This window comes from Medicago sativa, chromosome 3 (genome assembly GCF_051527215.1).
Source record: "Medicago sativa cultivar Bolivia chromosome 3, Bolivia_mono, whole genome shotgun sequence".
Lineage (NCBI taxonomy): Eukaryota > Viridiplantae > Streptophyta > Magnoliopsida > Fabales > Fabaceae > Medicago > Medicago sativa.
The window spans coordinates 64,334,297-64,354,747 of NC_140751.1; the positions used below are offsets into that span (position 1 = coordinate 64,334,297).

The window sequence follows — 20,451 nt, forward strand, 5'->3', positions numbered from 1 at the left end:
TTCATCACTCTGTTTCTCTTCGTTTTCTGGTGAATCGTTCTCGTTTCGATTCCTTCTTCTTGATTTTGATCTCAATTTCTTATTGAGACTTTCTTTTTTTCTTCACATTTCTCGTGAATTGATCCTTCTCATTCTTCAATTTTTTGTTCTTCCTCTGATTCATCATGGTTCGTAATCAACGTGAAGATACTGAATCTCCATTTTACGTTCATCCGAGTGAAGGTCCTCACTCTGTGATCATTTCTCCCAAATTTGATGGTTCCAATTATCTTTCTTGGAGTAGATCTATGCAGCGTGCTCTTGGCGCGAAGAACAAGCTCTCTTTCATCAATGGATCCATCCCTGTTCCAGATGACGATGATCTTAACAGAAATGCTTGGGAACGTTGCAATCATCTTGTGCAATCTTGGCTTATTGCTTCAGTTTCTGATTCGATTGCACAAACTATTGTCTTTCATGATACAGCGTTTGAAGTTTGGCAAGACCTTAAAGAAAGATTCTCAAAGGTTGATCGTATCAGAATTGCAAATTTGCGTTCCTCCATCAACAATCTTAAGCAAGGTTCAAAATCAGTTTTGGAGTACTTTACTGAGTTGAAAGCTCTATGGGAAGAGCTTCATTCTCATCGTCCAATTCAGAATTGCACTTGTCCAGTTCAATGTCAATGTGCTGCTATGAGAGCTAACAAAAAGTATCGTACTGAAGATCAAATCATTCAGTTTCTAACTGGCATGAATGATCAGTTTTCAGTTGTGAAAACTCAAGTTCTTCTACTTGATCCTTTACCTTCTTTGAATAAGGTTTTCTCTCTAGTTGTCCAGGAAGAGAGTAACACTATAGTGACTCCTTCTCTTTCTTCCATGGATGAAGGCTCTGTTCTTGTGAATGTTTCTGATGCTAGAAGACCTCAAGGTCGTGGTAGAGGTTCCTTCAATAAACCTTCTACTAGATATTGCTCATTTTGCAATAGATATAACCATACTATTGAGTATTGTTATCAAAAGCATGGCTTTCCAAATAAATCCAGCACTCATGCACAATCTGCTAGTCATTCACAAGCTAATGCCTCTTCAGTTGAAACTTCTGATGCAAGTAATGCTTCTGGTGGTGTTAATACCAGTTCTGGTGGTATTGGCAATGTTTCTGGTAATATTGGTTTGGCTCAGGATCAGCTTGATCAGCTTGTCTCTTTGCTTCAGCAAGCAAACTTGATTTCCTCAGCTTCAGTTTCTCCTTCTGGCCCTACCACCAATCACATCAATGTGTCACCTCAAACTCCTTCTGGATACTCTGCTTCCTCTTCATCTGCAGGTATATATAGTATCCATTCCTCATCTTTACTTTCCAATTCATATTGGTTACTTGATTCAGGAGCTAATGAACATATTTGCAGTCATTTACCTCATTTTTCATCCCTTTACTCAATTAAACCTGTTCATGTTAATCTGCCTAATAAAACTACTGTTGTTATTCATCAAGCTGGTACTATCACATTCAGTCCTCAATTTTATCTTACTAATGTTTTGTATTGTCCAACTTTCAAGTTGAATCTCATGTCTGTTGCTAAAGTGTGTCAATCTCTATCATGTGTTTTTCACTTTTCTGCTACACAATGTCTTATACAGGACACCAAGTCATTGAAGATGATTGGTTTGGCTAGTCAACAAGATGGCCTCTATAAGTTTCATAGTTCAAATTTAGCTTCTATCAATTCTGTTTCTAGCACAATAAATGTACCTTGTACTTCTGTTTCTGCTATTACTTGTAATGCAAGCCAGTTTATTCCTGTTAAAGCCTTATGGCATTTTAGATTGGGACATTTATCCCATCAAAGAATGGATAAAATGTCATCTTTGTATTCCTCTATTGTCAATGATAATAAAGCAATTTGTGACATTTGTCACTTTGCCAAGCAGAAACACATTCCCTTTACTTCTAGTTTATCTCATGCATCATCTAATTTTGAATTGTTGCATCTTGACATATGGGATCCTTTATCAGTTTCATCTGTTCATGGTCACAAATATTTTTTAACCATTGTTGATGATCATAGTAGATTTCTATGGATCATATTACTTAAATCCAAAGCTGAAGTTCCTCATCATGTAAAATCCTTTGTCACCATGATTCAAAACCAATTCAAAGTCACCCCTAAAACCATTAGATCTGATAATGGACCAGAATTCATGCTTTCTGACTTTTATGCCTCTCTTGGTATCCTACACCAAAAATCATGTGTTGAAACTCCTCAACAAAATGCAAGAGTTGAGAGAAAACACCAACATATTCTTAATGTTGGTAGAGCCCTTCTTTTTCAATCTAAACTGCCCTCTTCTTACTGGTCTTATGCCATTCTTCATGCAGTTTATCTTATCAATAGAATCGCCACTCCTATCCTTCATAATCAATCTCCCTTTCAGGTTTTATATCATAAACTTCCTGACATTTCATCCTTTAAAGTGTTTGGATGTCTATGTTATGCATTCTCACTGCAGGTTAATAGAACTAAATTGCATCCCAGAGCTAGAAAGTCTATATTTCTTGGTTTTCAATCAGGTTACAAGGGATTCATACTCTTAGACATGCATTCTAGAAATATTTTCATTTCTAGACATGTTTTATTTTCTGAACATATTCTTCCCTATCCTAGTAACCCTGAATCCATCACTTCCCAATGGGAGTATTTTCCCTCCACCCCTACCACACAAATTTCCACTTCTCCTAATATCACTCATGTCCCTCCCATCATTGTTGATGACCCTCCTTTTGCCTCTTATCATGATAACCCTACTCCTCCTGCACCTTCTTTACCTGCTCCTACTAGACAGTCAACTAGAATATCTAATACTCCTGCATACTTACAAGATTATGTTTGTAATAATATTCATGCATCTCTTTATCCTATTACACATTATGTTTCTCATCATAACTTGTCTAACCAACACTCTTGTTTTGTCAACTCTTTACATTCCAACCCTGAACCTAAATCTTTCACTGAGGCAAACAAGTTTGACTGCTGGAAGCAAGCAATGCAAGCTGAACTTTCTGCTCTTGAGTCAACTGGTACCTGGAAAATTGTTGATCTCCCAGAACATGTTACACCTATTGGTTGTAAATGGATCTATAGAGTCAAGTATCATGCAGATGGCTCTATTGAGAGATACAAAGCCAGACTTGTGGCTAAAGGTTACAACCAGATTGAGGGACTTGACTTCTTTGACACCTTTTCACCAGTAGCCAAAATGACCACAGTAAGATTGGTTCTTGCTTTGGCCTCTATCAATCATTGGAATTTACATCAACTTGATGTAAACAATGCTTTCTTACATGGTGATTTACAAGAGGATGTATACATGACTCTCCCACCAGGTGTTTCATCATCTAAACCTAATCAGGTTTGCAAGTTGATCAAGTCCTTATATGGTCTCAAACAAGCAAGCAGAAAATGGTTTGAGAAATTGACTTCAGTACTATTACATCATCAATACAAACAAGCACCATCTGATCATTCCTTATTCATTAAGGAAACTGCTTCATCATTTACCATTTTACTGGTGTATGTAGATGATATCATACTTGCTGGCAACTCTTTGACAGAGTTTGATCACATTAAATCCATCCTCCACAACTCTTTTAAAATCAAAAACCTTGGCCAGCTTAAGTATTTTCTTGGTCTGGAAGTTGCACATTCTTCACAAGGCATATCTTTATGTCAGAGAAAATATTGTTTGGATCTCTTGTCTGACTCAGGCTCTATCAACTCTAAGCCTGTTTCCACACCTTCTGATCCATCCATTAAACTTCACAATGATTCTTCCCTGCCTTATGAAGACATTCCATCTTATAGAAGATTGGTTGGCAGATTATTATACTTGAACACTACCAGACCAGACATCACATTTATCACACAACAGCTTAGTCAATTTCTCTCTAAACCTACTCAAACTCATCATCATGCTGCTTTGAGAGTTCTCAGATACTTGAAAGGATGTCCTGGTAAAGGACTCTTCTTTCCCAGAAGCTCTTCTTTACACCTGCAAGGTTTTTCTGATGCTGATTGGGCAGGGTGTATTGAAACCAGAAGATCAATCAGTGGCCAGTGCTTCTTTCTTGGCAATAGCTTAATTTCCTGGAGAACTAAGAAACAAATGACTGTTTCCAGATCATCTTCTGAAGCAGAGTATAGAGCTTTGGCCTCAGCTGCTTGTGAAATGCAATGGCTTCTCTATTTACTCAGGGATTTGCATGTTAAGTGTTCCAAACCACCAGTTTTATTTTGTGACAATCAAAGTGCCCTTCATATTGCTGCCAATCCTGTTTTTCATGAAAGAACCAAACATCTAGATATTGATTGTCATATTGTCAGAGAGAAGCTTCTTGCTGGGATTTTCAAACTTCTGCCTGTATCTTCACAAGACCAGTTGGCAGATTTCTTCACAAAGCCCTTGTTGCCCCAACCTTTTGGCATTCTCTTATCCAAGCTGGGTTTGCTAGATCTCTATCAACCTCCACCTTGTGGGGGGCTATTACACAACAAGTGTGAAGATGGAACCTTAACATGCAAGCTATCACATAACAAGAGTGAAGACAGTAACTTGGAGCGCAAGCAAGAATCCCAAGCTTAGTGATTAGAGTTTATTAGATGTTATCACCCTATGATTACTATGGTGTACCTTTATTCATCTATAAATAAGCTTGTAATCACAATATCAATAATGAGAATTTTCAGTTTCAATCATTTTATTTCACTTCATAATAGTTATGCATATATAATCGATTATTTTTACAAAAACAGTTTATAAATGAAAATGGTTTGGTAGCGATGGCCACCCAACACACACATTTTTTATTTGCTTCTATAAGGTCAGCCACTTGATTAAGTGAACGAGTAACATGTTGACACCGAAAATTGAACAACAGAGGAAATAATGGCCTCAAAAAAAAAAAAGGAAATAATGCCCTGAGGCAACAAATTATAAATAACACGTAAAACACTTGCTTCATCTTCAATCAATTTAGGCTAAAATGCACTTTTGGCCCCCTATGTTTGGCTCCGTAGCAATTTTGGCCCCCTATTAAAAAAAACAACTTTCCAGCCCCCCAACTTCATTTTCTTTTGCAACTCAGTGGCCCCCTCCTATTTTGACTCGGTCGGCCGTTAGATGGACGACACGTGGCATATAATAAATTAAAATTAAAAAAAACCAATTAATTATTTACATAATTAAATAAATATAAAAAAATGAAAAAAAAATACAAAAACTCATAAACTCAGAAAAGGCATCGTATTCAAAGACACGGCCGGCGACATCTCCTTCCCACCCTCTGTCACTTTCTTCCACCTTTCCCTCACCGTCGTCCCCACCACCATGTTTCCATCCTCGGCCTCATATCTCACCCCCACCTCCGTCGCTCGCTCCCCAGTCCACGACCACCATCGTTCCCGTCACCGTCATCTCAACCCGGTCGAAATCTGAAGAAATCCGTCGTCCTGTCCAAATCTCAGATTCACCATCGTAATCATTCTTTGTTTTGGGTAGAGATCTGAGAGTGAGAGAAAGAGGTTGAGGGAGGCAAAGACGGTGAGGAACGGCGACAGTAGAGGACGGCAAGGACGGTAGCTGATTGATGGTAGCTGAAAATGACAAGCTTGATGGTAGCTGAAAATGACAAGCTTGAAACTGTGCTGATGCTTCACCGGATGAAATTACGTTTTTTTACTTTGAGCAAATTGGGTCTTAGAAACAGTGGGAAATGAAGTGGGTGATGTTTGTTGATGGTGAAGCTTAGAGAAAGAATGGGAATGTGCTATCAAAGAAGTCTCAAACATACATACACACATGAATCGGACCTGCTTGTTGTGTTCTGTTCTTTCACGTTTCCGTTTCTGGCCTCTTCCTCATCTCTTTCATGAATCGGACCTGCTTGTTGTGCTAATGAACGAACTCGAACCTTGCTTGGATCTAAACCGTGAATGTGCTAAGTTTCGATTTCGAATGACAGTGGTTGACAGTGTTAAGACCGATCTTTCTTCACTTTCTTCTTCTGATTCGAACAGTGTTAAGATACTTGGATTGTGAATATTTGGTATTGGAATTCAAATTTGAGTTGTTGTGATGAAAGTGGAAAATAATGTTTTTTTTTTTTTCACAAGAAGTGGAAAATAATGTTGCTGTAAAATTTGTTTACGGTGATGGTGAAGGTTGTTGGTGAATTTGAGTTTCTGGAAAATTAAAAAGAAAGTGTGCTGATGGTATTACGTGGTTGTGTTGGAAGATTTGGATTTGAGTAGGTTTGAAAATTGGTGATGAGTTGAGTGGATTTGAGCCTTGCTGGGTTTATGTGTTTGAACACAGTAGTGTTATTCTTGAGAAAAATAGTTGCTGGAAATTTCTTCGATAGTGTTCTTGAGGCTTTTGGTGAAGAACGAGGGTTTTGATCTATTTTCTATGGGGCTGCCGATTTAGATGTGTTTGTACATAATTAAAAAACCAATTAATTTTTTTATATTTATTTAATTATGTAAATAATTAATTGGTTTTTTTTTAATTTTAATTTATTATAATCCACGTGTCGTCCATCTAACGGCCGACCGAGTCAAAATAGGACGGGGCCACTGAGTTGCAAAAGAAAGTGAAGTTGGGGGGCTGGAAAGTTGTTTTTTTTAATAGGGGGTCAAAATTGCTACGGAGCCAAACATAGGGGGCCAAAAGTGCATTTTAGCCATCAATTTAATAGTAGAGAGATTCCCTATATACAATGACTTAATAAAATTCATGTTGTTTGCCACCATGGTAAATGCCTAACAAATGCCTTTTAATAAAGAAAAATATAAAACAGGTATGAGGATTAATTTATTAAAAGAAAATGTTAGTTGCTTTTAATGAGGGCTACATTTTAATACACTAACTGGGTCTCGAATCTTTGTAGGTGCAGTGTTGTTTATTTCAAACAAAGGATTCAATGAGTCATGCTCGTGACCTAAAATATGGATCAGCAAATAGACAGCAAGGCAACTACTTTGTTTTAGCAGAAAACGGCGTGAAACCTTTTCCGAGTTTGACACTAAATCATATCCATATATGTACCGTACATAGGGGTGGCAAAGAGGGCCGGCCCGCCCCATTTAGGCCCGCCCCGTCTAAGCCCGCTAAAAACGAGACGAGACGAGCCGAGCCAAATTTTGTGACCGAATCCAAAATCTCACCCCGCCCCATTTAGTGACGGGCTTGCGAGTTGGCGGGCCGGCCCGCCAAACAAAAAAATTAATTTTTTTTTACAACTTAATTGTTAAAAAAAGTATGTTGCTTTTATGGTAAAAAAAATATAAAAGAATAGGTAGCAAGTAAATTTGTGAAAAACAAGATAACTATCAAATTGTCGAATTCAACATCATAACTAATGACAAAATAAGGCAAATGCGCAACATAAAACAAATCATAAAATAAATCCAACAACCAAATTATAAAATAAGTCTCAAAATAAATAAACTCAACAACCAAGATAAATCCAAAATCATAAAATAAATCTCAAAATATATTTAACAACCAAAATAAATCCAAAAACCTAAAATAAGACTCAAAATAACAAATTGAAACACGAGTTAAGCGGGTCGCCCCGCCACGTCCCGTGCCCGTCCCGTTTCCAACGAGTTAAGCGGGCCGGGTCGGCCCGCCCTGTGCCCGCCCCGTATTTTAACGAAACGAGACGAGCCGAGCCAACTATAGAAAGCGAGTTCAAAACTTCGACTCAACCCGCCAAATGGATCGGCCCGGCGGGTCAGATCCGTTTTGCCACCCGTAACCGTACACACAACTTCACATGCTTCCAAATTTCTTCATAAGGTTCATTCTATGCTTCCATGCCACATTTTGTTTAAACAATGCTTCGATATCACGATTAAATTGAAATCTAAGTTGAATTTAGTTTAGGTTACTCATCATTAGTTAAATTTAATTTTGATCCATTAGATGTTGACATGATGACATGACAAGTTATGTGTAAATTCAAGGAGGTCATGACCTCTCCAATGTTCAAAAACTTTTTCATTAGAACCTATTAATATTAAATTTATAAAAGGTCTATATAAATTTTCAGTAATGTTTTATATCACGAAGGAAAACTTTTATTAAATTAAAATGCAACAAAAGCCCCATGAGAACACCTAAAAACATCAGCAAAGAAACTAGAAAACTCTAAAAAATAAAGGATTGTAGAGTGCTAATACTATGAAATTAATTCCTCCTAAACAAACCACGACCAAGGGACAAACTTCAGCTGAACAAACCGAAAGATTGACCAATGATCGAATAAAATTAAGCACCTTAAAATTTCACTCCATGCCACTAATGAGCAATTGGACAATGCACAATCGAAGACAATGCGAAAAATATCTTCAACATAACCGGAGCTAAACGGACAAAGATATTGAGATACAACTAAGGTACCTCTTTTTAATCGATCCACTTTCATCTATTAACCACTACATCAAACACAACATAACAGCTCCTCAAAGACATTTTTGCGAATTAACCATGAGAACTTGAACCTCGTCACGAGGACAAGAGCACCAAGCTGAAGATAATGAACAGAAATGCCGACCAACACAAGTGATGAATTTTTTATCAATAAATATACAACGATTCCACAATAAGGTTGAATATTTTGCTAGAATATTGGTGATGTTGAACCAGCCACGGATCCATGCATAGTGGATTGGGGGCAACTGCCCCCACTATTCTTCCGGTTATATTTGTCAAGTTTTTGATATTTTAATGGTTGTCCCCTCTTAAAATAATGAATTGCCCCCATTAAATAGAAATTTATACCATAAAAAAAGCTTCGCTCATGAATTTTATAAAATTAAATGTGTAAATGCATTTGATATGAAATTTTGAATAATTTCCACCATACTTTTTAAATATAAAGAAATGTAAAGAACAATTTTATCTTGTAGACTTTGTAAAAAAAAAAAAATATCTTGTAGATGTTGACGATTCTTTAATTTTTCTAATATATAATAAGATAGTGATTATAATCTCGAGTACTTTTCTCAATGATAATGATGTTATTATTATATCATTTTCGCATTGCTAAAAATTTTCTATAAATTTTTATCATATAAAATTCTGCCCCCGCAAGTTAACATTTCTGGATCCGTCACTGTGTTGAACATGAAAAACTCTCTTCGTTTTGTAAATCTTGTCAAATAATTGGTCATTCATTGAACAACTATCATCGACATAATTGTAGGGAAGACAAACTTGTCTGGAAGATACTGGGCAGAATATTATTGTTAAACATATCCCCCAGAAAATTATATATAATGATCCACACAAGTTTTAGCAATAATATTCTGCCTAGTACTTCCAGACAAGTTCTTCTTCCCTACCAAAGACTATGGCGGGTGAATCAGGGGCGGATCTAGACATTTGATATTGGTGTGGCAAAACTTTCAAAGAAACTATATATATTAACAAAGTATAGCAAAATGGTTTGGGTGAGCATTTTAACATGGTGTTACAGGTTCGATTCCCTGCAAAAACCTTTTTATTAATATTAACAAATTTAAAAATAAAAAAAAATCAAAACTGCAACTCTCGATTCCCTGCAATAATCATTTTATTAATAATTTTATTAATATTAACAAATTTAAAAAAAAATTCAAAACTGCAACTCAGTAGGAATTCAAAACTGCAACTCAGTAAAAAAAAATTCAAAACTGCAACTCAGTAGGAATTCAAAACTGCAACTCAGTAGGAGTTGAACACAGGTCATACGAAGAATCATCCATTATCCATTAAGCATAAACCGCTAAGCCAAGAGAAAAACTTGTGATATGTAAGCGACTTATATTATATATATAATTATTTAAGTCAAGTATATGAACAAAAAATTGGGAAATAATCTGGTGTGGCAACTGCCACACCATGTTTCAAACTAGATCCGCCCATGCGGGTGATATATAATACTCAACCAGAATCATCTAGACCTCAGATTAATAATGATCCACACGTTGAAAACATTCATGAGGAAGTGTCATTACCTAGTAATTAGTATCACTGCTGAAAAAGATTATGAGCAGGTTTTGGTATATGTACATGTACATGATTCAAATTTGGAAGAGAATCAAACCAATAAACAAGCAGCGAAAAAATAGGGTAATACATATCGAGTTCAGAAAATATTTATATCAAGCTGAATTTTAAGTTGAACTAGTTCTTATCGAGTATGCGAGTTCAACTCGACTCATTTCAGCCCTAACATACTCAACAACCTTTCTTTTTTCTCACAACACAATCTCCTAAACATGATCAAACCATAACAAGACCTCTAATTAACAAAAGTATTTTATATAACCAAGAAATAAAGTAATTTGCAAGCCAAATTAAGTTCCCATTACACCATTCTCTCTAAAGAAACTTACAAATTCTGAATTATATCTACAAGAGATCTATAAGTACCAAAAACAGCAATAGCAACTCCCATTACAATTATTGCATAATTAATAACCATTTCACACCCAAATCTCTTGTATGATCCTGAAATCTTCAAGTAACAAATTGATGGCACTAAAATTGAAGCTGAAACACTTAACAATGCTCCAACAAGTGACATAAGATATCCAAATAAGGGAATGGTCACAGCTATAGTAAGAGAACCTACTAATAAAGATGTACTAATAACCATATGTGTGACCCTTTTGTTGTAATAATTGCATGAAACCTTTGTTTTTATGGCATTTATGACTGGAGTAAGCATTAATGCATATTTTGCTATTGGATTGACTAAGGTAGTATATATTGCCACTCTTGAACTCAACTTTCCTGTTTGGAGGTTTAATGTTACCTGTGATTCAACTTCTTCTCCAAACATTAAGTACCCTAGAATTGCTGCTGCTGCATAGCCAATAGTGCATGCTAAAAAGCTTAAAGATAGGACCTGCCAAAACAACGGAAGCGGCTTAGTCAAACTGTTTTTATATAGGATACGAGTTGTTAACATAAGCTATCCTGGAGAGTTTATGAAAATGAGATGAAAGCAGCTTCTCGAATCTTGACATGTCATAAGCTCTTTCAAATATATTAATAAGTGTTTATACTAGTAGATAAGCTCGTTAAATCAAATGAAGTAACTGAAACAGCTCGGTACTTACACTGTAAAAACGACTTTTGTCCCTCATCGAGTTGTAGAGAGTAGGAAGAATTGGATGAGCACTATAACAAAAGGCATATAAACTAACAGCAGAAGGTATTCCACTCCATCTAAAAACCCTTCCTTTTCCATGAAACCCTGTTCCATCAATTGCACCGTTCCAAAGCAAAGAAAAGATGAAGATTGAAGAAGCTAAAGCACCACCGGCAGATACATAAGACAACAAACTCATGTCCTCTAACAAAACAGTAGGCAAAATAACAAGAGCAGTAATCATAGTAAACATTGTTGTGCCACCAATTGTTAATCCTGCTAGGTGAATTTGCACGTTCGGTACTAGTTTGTTAAGGTTGTCTCCTTCTAAAATAAGAAAACCGGTAACAGCAAGATAGAGTTCAGCATTCATGATGATTGATACCATTAATCTCCCTTTGGGTCCAAATGCATGTTGACCTATGTCAGGAAAGGTTCTGATATTAAGGTCCATGTCCATGCATTTTTTGACCAATGTGCCTGTGTAACAACATGCTATGGCTATTGTGAATAGTAGCAAAATGCATAACCATCCTCCAGATGCTAGTGCATAAGGTATTGAGACAATACCAACACCTGAAATTAGAGAAGAATCAAACTCAGTCAAATGCTAGTTAATTGGTTATCAGTTGGTAATGCAGGGACGTTGATATGCAGGGGTCTGAGTTCGAATCCGGGATTCTTCACTTCAGATTTAAGATGTGTGTGTCTATCGACTAAACTATTTGACAAAGAAAAATGTTTGACTGTAGTTTTGGTCTACAAGTTTCACTAGCTCACGAAATTGGTCATCCCTTTTTAAAATCAGTTTTTTGGACCGTCACTTAGGTTTTTCGATTCAAAAGTGGTGGCATGCCCAGCAAGTAATTTACATGGCATAAAACTGGTTAACGTAGAATCATCAAGATGGATTTATAATGTACAGGTTTTATGCTACAATAAAAAAATAAAAAAAAAATTGCTACGTAACCATTTTTGGATTAAAAAAATTGAAAGAGAGATAAAAAAAATTTAAAAAAGGCGACCAATTTCATGAGCAAGTGAAAATAAAGTGACCAAAACTGCAATAAGCATAAATAAAAGTAATTGTTATAAGATTGTCTTGCTTTTTTTTAAAAAAAATTAATGTGTGCTACTTATGCAAATAGCTGAAGAAATGGACATTTGAAAAACAACACACTAACAAAATGGGCACCATTGGATCATGAAAAATTGAATAATATATTTTAAAAGTTACTTATTTTATGTGGTAAAAAAAATAGTATAACAACACATGATTGAATGAGGTCAAAAAATTGTGTACTTTAATAATTGATAACGATTAAATTCAACTATTAGCTTTTAAATTATTTGAATTGAAATATAGTCGCTAGGATGGAGAAAAACAGTGCCCATATGTATTGACATTAAAATATTATGTCAAACAAAATGTTGTATCATTCCATTCACATATCGTTATCTCTACAGCCTTGAAAGCAATATCTCAGTCATCATTTGGATACAATGGAATATTGTACCCAAATAGCTGCAAATGAATGCAGACAAAGTGAAAATCAGAGTAGGATCTAATAGAATAAAGGGAAACGATAGATATAGTAATACAAAATTTATCAAAAAAGTTTCAAGACGGTGTATTTGCTAACACCTTTCTTTAATTACACACAATTTTCTCCCTTGATTTTCGTCAAATAACAAATTTAATTAGTTGAGATCTTTTCTTGATAAATAATTGATAAAAACTCTCTAGATAAATAGTAATGTTCAACTCTCTGAATAAATAGTCCCTTAAAAAAATGTTGAAGATTAAAATGTTGATTTATCCTTAAAAAAAAAGTTGATTTAATCTATTCGTAATTACAACTTCGTTCACGTGTCCCATGAGTTTAATTTTGTCCTAAAAGACGAATGTGGAAAAGTTGAAATTTTTTTCTTAAAAATCACAAAATTACACGTATTATGGGAAGGCTCTGGACACTCACCATCAGTCTTGGCATATTCCCTAAAAAAATTACCTCATCCAATCATATTTATAAAAAAAAAATAAAAAATTATGTTTATTTAATAATTTAATAACTAATGTATTTGGTCTATAAATATGACCAAATACATTGATTGTTCAATAAACCTAAAAAATTACTATTTTTTATTATAAATGTGTTTAAGGAAAATAAAATAATCTTAGCAGATCTTATTAGAGTTGCGAAATAAGATTGATTATTTAGAAAATCAACCAAAATAAGACATACTCCCTCCGTTTTAAAATGAGTGTCGCTTTAGCCAAAAAAAATTGTTTCAAAATGAATGTCACTTTAAGTTTCCAATGCAATAATAACTTTTTCTTTTCAATTCTACCCTCCAATTAATACTCTGCACACTACTTCCAAAATATTACTTTTAAAACTAACCAATAGTTAATAAGGATAATTTGGTAAAATAACCATTCTCTTTCTTTTAATCATTGCATTTCTTAATATGTGTGTAAACACCTAAAACGACACTCATTTTGAAACGGATGGAGTACTATACTTACTAGGTTTGACTGCCTCAATAAAAACAATAAGGTTTGACCGAATAAAATAACAAATTCAAAATGCATGTGGCACATGTGTTGGACATATTGTTTGATTGAGAATTTTTAATTTAGATATGATTTAATGTTTTGTAAATAGTTCACCATTTTCGTCTTCATAGTTCTATGAAGCCCCGATACCTGACACGATACCGATACGATACGATACCGATACGGCGATACGGGAAAAATTTCAAAATTCCCGATACGATACGGCCTCGATACGTTATTAAAAAATTAAATTTAAAATTAATAATATAAGTGCACAATGTATAAACATAACTAAAAATGATAATAAACAAACATTCACATTAATGAAAATGATCAAAACAAGTGACAATTACATATTTTTTCCGCACAAATTAGATAGAATATAGCTAAACATCATTAGTACCATCCAAAGAGAACATCATAAGTACTATAAAAAAAAAAGAACATCTTTGTCTAATGTTGACTACTTAACAGTTAACACTAATTTACATCGAAAACAAACAGCAGAAGAAACGTAACATTAGAGAGAATCAATCAGTGGTAATGGTTAGAAGAGAGAATAGCTATTGCTATGTGGTGACGAGAAACCCTATTTTTTTTAGGTTAGAAGAGACAATATGATTTTGATAGCGCTGCCAGACTTGTAGTTTTATTTCTTATTATTTTATTTTACTTTTTTTTAAAGGAAATATGTAAGACAGAAGTATAGGTGTCGGAGTATAAGTAAGCTGTGTCGGAGTACAAATTAGTCGTATCCCCGATCATTTTTTTCCTTCAAAAAATAAATATTAACTGCCCGATACTTCTCCGATACGCGTATCGGGACATATCCGACACGTATTGGTCATTGTTTTTCAAAAAAATTAATATTAATTGCCCGATACTTTTCCGATACGCGTATCGGGACGTATCGGGGCGTATCGGTATCGGATACGTGTCGGATACGATACTTCACCATTTTTGGAGTATCGGGGCTTCAGAGTCATAGTTCGGTTAGTAGCTTGATTGATATCAATTCAACAAAAATATGATAAAACGAATATATCACTATTTTTCGTACTCTTTTGTCAAAGTGATGTTAATCAAACCATCATATCAATCACAAGGACGAGGAAAATCGTGAATTTATTCATGAAATCGTCAATCAATTTTAGAGTTTCAAATGATTTTTAAGTATCATGAGTGGCCCACCTTAAAACCCACATTGAGAATGGAGACCAAAAAATAAAAGACACAAAGAAGACAAGAATCAAGAAGAACAAATTAATGGCACAAAATAATAATATAGAGAAGATAAGAGTGATTCTTGATTATGAGAGACAGTAAAAAAGAAAGGGCAAGAAAGGAACCTGAGATAGCATTAACTAGATGGAAGCAAGTCTTGAATGAAGAAGCGTTACCAACATGAACCATGTGGTATTGATCCTTATTTTTTGACACAACCCCATTTGAATCATTCACTTGGTAAACTTTTTCATCAACCAAAAGTGGTACTTCAATGGAGGAAAATCGATCACCTTGCTCAGCAGCCATGGAGTACACTCGAGAAGATGAATGCGTCTTGTAATTTGTGACTGCCTATTAGACAATTGCACTTTAGCTCTGTTTTATAATGAGTCCACACACGTGGTTCCTTTCTCTTTTTCCCCACTCCTAATTTAATAGTATTACCAACTAATAAGAAATATTATTTTTTTTTCTCATAATTCGATTGGTAAAAACACGGTAGGCTAAACTGTATTTTTCGACCCCTAAGTTTTAAAATGTAGCGATTTTGACCTCATATTTAGAAAAATGACAATTTTGGCCCATTTCGTCCCAAAATTGCTGAGAAGATGACACGTGTCCCAAAAAAAGGTCATAATCGCAACTTTTTGAAAAGATTAGGGGTCAAAAGATCATATTTCCCTTATGTTAGGGTCAAAAGAGCATATTTTCCTAAACGTGGGGGGTCACTTTTGTCATTTTTTTCATAGGGGGTCAAAAAAAAACTTTTTAAAACTTAAGCGGTGAAAAGTGCACTTTAGCCAACATTGTATTGTGTAGGTAAAAGTTGGGGTTTAAATTCAAGATTTTTCGTTTATTCATTTTGAGGGGTAAATTTTTAATCACAAGATTATTTAACAAAAAAATAAAAAAAAAATTATTTATAAGCGTTCAGACGAGCACTGTCTAAATTATAATCAATATGTTTTATGAAATTTTGGTTTTGATTTAAATTATATGTATAGATGTTTGTGATTTTTATATATTTTTCAATAACATCAACAATATAACATTCTTAAAAACAAATTTGTTTAAATGTATAACTGAAATAATGAAAAATTTAGCCTAAAAAATTATATATTCTCTTTGTATATTGTTATGTAGTTACATTTGTTCTTTTAGGAGGTGTATATATATTGTTAGCATAAAATATTTTTGACACGTTAATCTAATTACATTTTGTTATGTATCACGGAAAAAAAATTAAGAACTAATAACTAAATAATTTGATTTGACTAGGTATAAAAAATAATTATAATAATTTATTTCAATTAAAAAAGTGATCAGTGTATTGGTAATCAAATAGTGTAATATATATATATATATATATATATATATATATATATATATATATAGTGCCATGTATCGATTAGATATTTATTCTCAATGTTTTTATTTTCCATATAGTACTAGAAAACTCATACACAAGTGAATGAGTCAGAGTTCGAGTCTTGGTCACAGCGTATGACCTACATATATTTGGCAAAGCATATTTTTTTATAAAGCATTTTTTATTTTGCAAAACCATCATAACGAATTACATATACTACTTTGATCTTATCCACTAAATATTTAATTAAATTTTTCAATAGATTTAGTTATTTAATCTTAATTCTAATTTAAGATTATTTGGTGCAATAAATTTAATTACATTATTTAATTTCACATTAAAATTGATAAAAAAAATTATTTATTTTATTACAAGAGTCTTATTTTTATTCAGTTTTTAAATATTTTTAATTTTAAAATCAATTTAATTTTATGTATTCTTTCCTTTAATTTCTATTTAATAATTTTTCTAATCAACAATATATACATAAAGAAATTAATTTTAAAACTAAAAAGGATAATAGTTGTTTCAATTTATTATTAAAAATATATTTTTTTTCCATTATTTTGTTCATTTTACAAGTCAACCTACATTCATCCTTCAAAAAAAAAAAAGTCAGCCTACATTCAACATATTCCATTTATTTATTATTTCCAACTAAGATTTAAAAGTCTATCTACAATTAAAAAAAATTATTACATATCTTGTTCTATCAACAAACTTTTTTAAGAGGATCCTATCAACAAATTTAAATCACTTAACTCTTCAAAAAAAAAAATCAAATCGCCGAAGTTAAATTCAAAAAACACACACCTATAGAAAAAATAAAATCCTCAAAAAAAATATATGATCAAATTACACTGATTTATTGTTACGCCTAGGTTACATAGATAGATAATGTTTTAAATGATACATATTTTTAAAATTTGATTGTTGAATTGAAATTTTATATCATATAAATCACATATATATAAATTTTTACATAAATATAAATTCAATTGATACATTATTAAGGTGCACTAAGATTAACATATTAAACCCTTTTATGATACCTCGTATTATACGCTTTTTATCATTGTTGTTGTTGTTGTTGTTGTTATGAAGATGATTATTATTATTATTGTTGTTGTTGTTGTTGTTGTTAGGGGTGATAATGGGTGTCCACGGAAATTAATAGTAGTCATCTACAATTTTCTCTATTTGACAGAAATGATATTTGTGTCCCCTTCATGTTCGTGTGAATATCCACTAGACCGGTGTTTAGTGGATATGAAGGAATGTATCCATCCATAAGTATTTGCATATTTCAACGAGTATAATTTCTTTTTTTCTTTTTTGACGCATTGTTTATTATTTCTAAGACCCGACACATTTGTTTATTATTTCTAAAACAATTGAATTTTTAATAAATACCATGCATAACACAAACAATAATTTTACATGTGTCTAACTTGGGCAACGTCGTGCTCACCTCGGTATGACAAGATAGCCTCGAAACTTGCTTCATGGAGATATGTGATAAGGTAGCTTCAAAACTTGTTTCATGGAAAGGTAGTATTTTGAATAAACAAGATTGTGTCACTCTTGCCAAGGTCATGCTCACCTCATACCTATATACAATATGCAAATTTGTTGGTTACCTCGTTATGTTTGTGAGACCATGGATAAAACTATGAGGAATTTTATTTGGCATATGGTTGGTTGAAACAAGATTATCAAACTTGGGAGGTTTGGTGGTTTAGGAATTCATCTGGTCTGTTTGCAAAACATTGCATTATTAGGCAACCTTGATTGGAGCTTAGTGCAATCTAACCAAAAGCTTTGGGTATCAATCTTGGCTGATAAATACCTATTTGAAGGAAATATGTTATTAAATAAAGCATAGGCTAGTTCATCTACATGGAACTCCATTCTCAAGGATCTTGATGTCTTGAAGGTTGGCTTCAAGTTTAATATTGGGGATAGAGACAACAATATTTGGGTCAAACCGTGGCTATCAAAACACCTTTTAAGATATTTCACCGCAACATATGAGTTTGAAAATCAAGGACTTATGAGTTGATGGTAAGAATATCATTGGAGACTTAAACCTTCCACTGCCCCCAGGAAGTTAATACTTCAATTTAGAGATAGCAACCAATTTTGTTGATTCGGTTGAAGAATTTTGGCTTTGGAGTGTAAATCTAAATGGTGAGTATACTACTAGGAGTGGGTTTCAATGGCTCTTATCCAAATCTCAGGATTATGACCCGAATGACCATTTGAATTGGAAGAGACTTTTTTCAGCAAGTGTTCATTTTTTATTTGGCTGGTTTGTCATAACTTTCTTCCAACTATGTTTGTTTTGCAACATTGAGGTGTTAATGCCCGCAAGTCGTGTCTATCTAGTGTAGGTGTGGATTCCCAAAGGTTCCCATAAGGATTCGTGAATTAGGTAGTTTGAACATCTTAGAAGCATCGCAAAATATGGTTGTTGAAGCAGGAACTATAACTCATTTGATTATGTCGAACTTGTGGCGTACAAAGAATAAATTTGTTTTTGAAGGAACTCAGACAGTGAGTGATTCTACGAATTGACAATGAAAACGCTCTGCTAGGGTTTAGCAGAAGCGCCGTTTCACCCATTTTCTTGCTTCGTTGATTCATGTTATCCTTATTTTGTCATATGTGCATCATTGCTCTCCCTAATTAAGCCATTCACGTGTTGCAATTTTCTTCTTGATTTTGGTGAGAGAAAGCACACTCTATTGCTACGTGGCTAAAGATTGTTGGTTCACGTTCCAACCATTCTATCAGTGTTGTTTCCATCATTACTAATCCGGTCAATTTTCAATTGGTGCTAGATCGGTCACCAATCGCCACACCAGTAGCTTCGTTTTGGCAATTTTTCCGATCGTTCCCCTTGCCTTTGCAGCAGACATGGTGTTTTCTTGTCCATGGCCTTGCGTGGCGGAAGCATCTGACAACCTTAAGGCACCGCAGCAACAACGTTCCTTTGCGCAAGTGCTCTCACCTGCGGCTACTATTACTAGAGGATGTGTATACCAAAGGGTTAGAGAAATGCAAGCGTCACCTGTACGACAGGTTGTTCTTGAATAAGGGCGACAAGTCGTACACCGCCAAAGAAATAACAGCAAAGCTATCAAAGCAATGGAAGACAAATGGTTCATGGCATATGATTCCCCTTGGTCGTGGTTTCTATGAATTTTCATTCTCCTCCGACGATGATTTGCGCACATCCCTCGCAATGGGGGCAGTTAATTAGCAGTCATGCCTGCTGCGGCTTTCCCGATGGTCCAAGGATTTTAAAAAATACTCTCAACATATCACGCATGCATATGTTTGGATCTGGATTCCAGACTTGCCACAGGAAATCTGGTTAGAGAGAACGCTAAGGCTCTGTTTGGATTGATGGAACATAATGGAACGGAGTGGAACATAATGGAAGGGAACGGAGCGGAATGGAATAAAATTTTCATTCCATCGTTTGGAAAGTGAATGGAATGGAACTAATTATAATTTTTTTATTCCATTTTTACCCTTAAAACATTGTTAGATAGAAGAACTAATAAATTAAATTATAAGAATATACGAGAAGCCTCAAGAACCCCTTTACTACTTTTTTAAAATCTTCCCTGTATCTCCACCCTTCACCAATGTCCAGCTACTTTTACACTCCACTGCTCCAATCTTGTTTGTTTCCAAGGCGTTGAAGTAAGGGCAACAAGTCCATATGCTTGATTATGCTAGCTCGATGTTGCTTACAATCATGTTTTGATTTGAAGCAGAGACGTCAGAGGGAGGAGAAGAAGATTCGTATGTTTGAAAATCTAGAAAGAGTATGTGATGAAATAAAAAGTGGGATAAAAGGGTAATTATAAGATTAAAAGCTCCATTCCATCATGTACCTCCCAAATTGGGAGGAATGAAAAATGTGAAGAAATGATGGAATAGGATGGGATGGATTCCATCACATTCCATACCACTCCATTCATTTTTTTTAAAATTCAAACAACGGAAACCACTCCATTCCATTCCATTCCACCACATTCCATCAATCCAAACATAGCCTAATGGAAATTGTTGGTGCAATTGGCACCCCTCTCAT

At 34.3% G+C, this 20,451-nt stretch overlaps 1 protein-coding gene across 1 annotated transcript; it reads right to left on the reverse strand.

Annotated features, from left to right (window-relative positions):
* Positions 1 to 10,338: 10,338 nt before the first annotated feature.
* Positions 10,339 to 15,325, reverse strand: LOC146939131 (amino acid transporter AVT1I-like). The gene is made up of 3 exons (XM_085752913.1): positions 15,097 to 15,325; positions 11,156 to 11,763; positions 10,339 to 10,941 (listed from the first exon to the last, which is right to left on the reverse strand). The coding sequence occupies exons 1-3, from the start codon at positions 15,278 to 15,280 to the stop codon at positions 10,423 to 10,425; spliced, it is 1,311 nt and encodes a 436-aa protein (XP_085609039.1). The 5' UTR covers positions 15,281 to 15,325; the 3' UTR covers positions 10,339 to 10,422.
* Between the last annotated feature and the right edge of the window lie 5,126 nt (positions 15,326 to 20,451).

Bases quoted from the DNA above. Each gene is read 5' to 3' on its own strand.
- LOC146939131 (XM_085752913.1), bottom strand. From the start codon at position 15,280: ATGGCTGCTGAGCAAGGTGATCGATTTTCCTCCATTGAAGTACCACTT. The intron at 11,764-15,096 runs GTTCCTTTCTTG...CTCTAATTTCAG, and splicing joins TCTAGTTAATGCTATCTCAG to GTGTTGGTATTGTCTCAATA. The intron at 10,942-11,155 runs GTAAGTACCGAG...TTGTTTTGGCAG, and splicing joins ACAAAAGTCGTTTTTACAGT to GTCCTATCTTTAAGCTTTTT.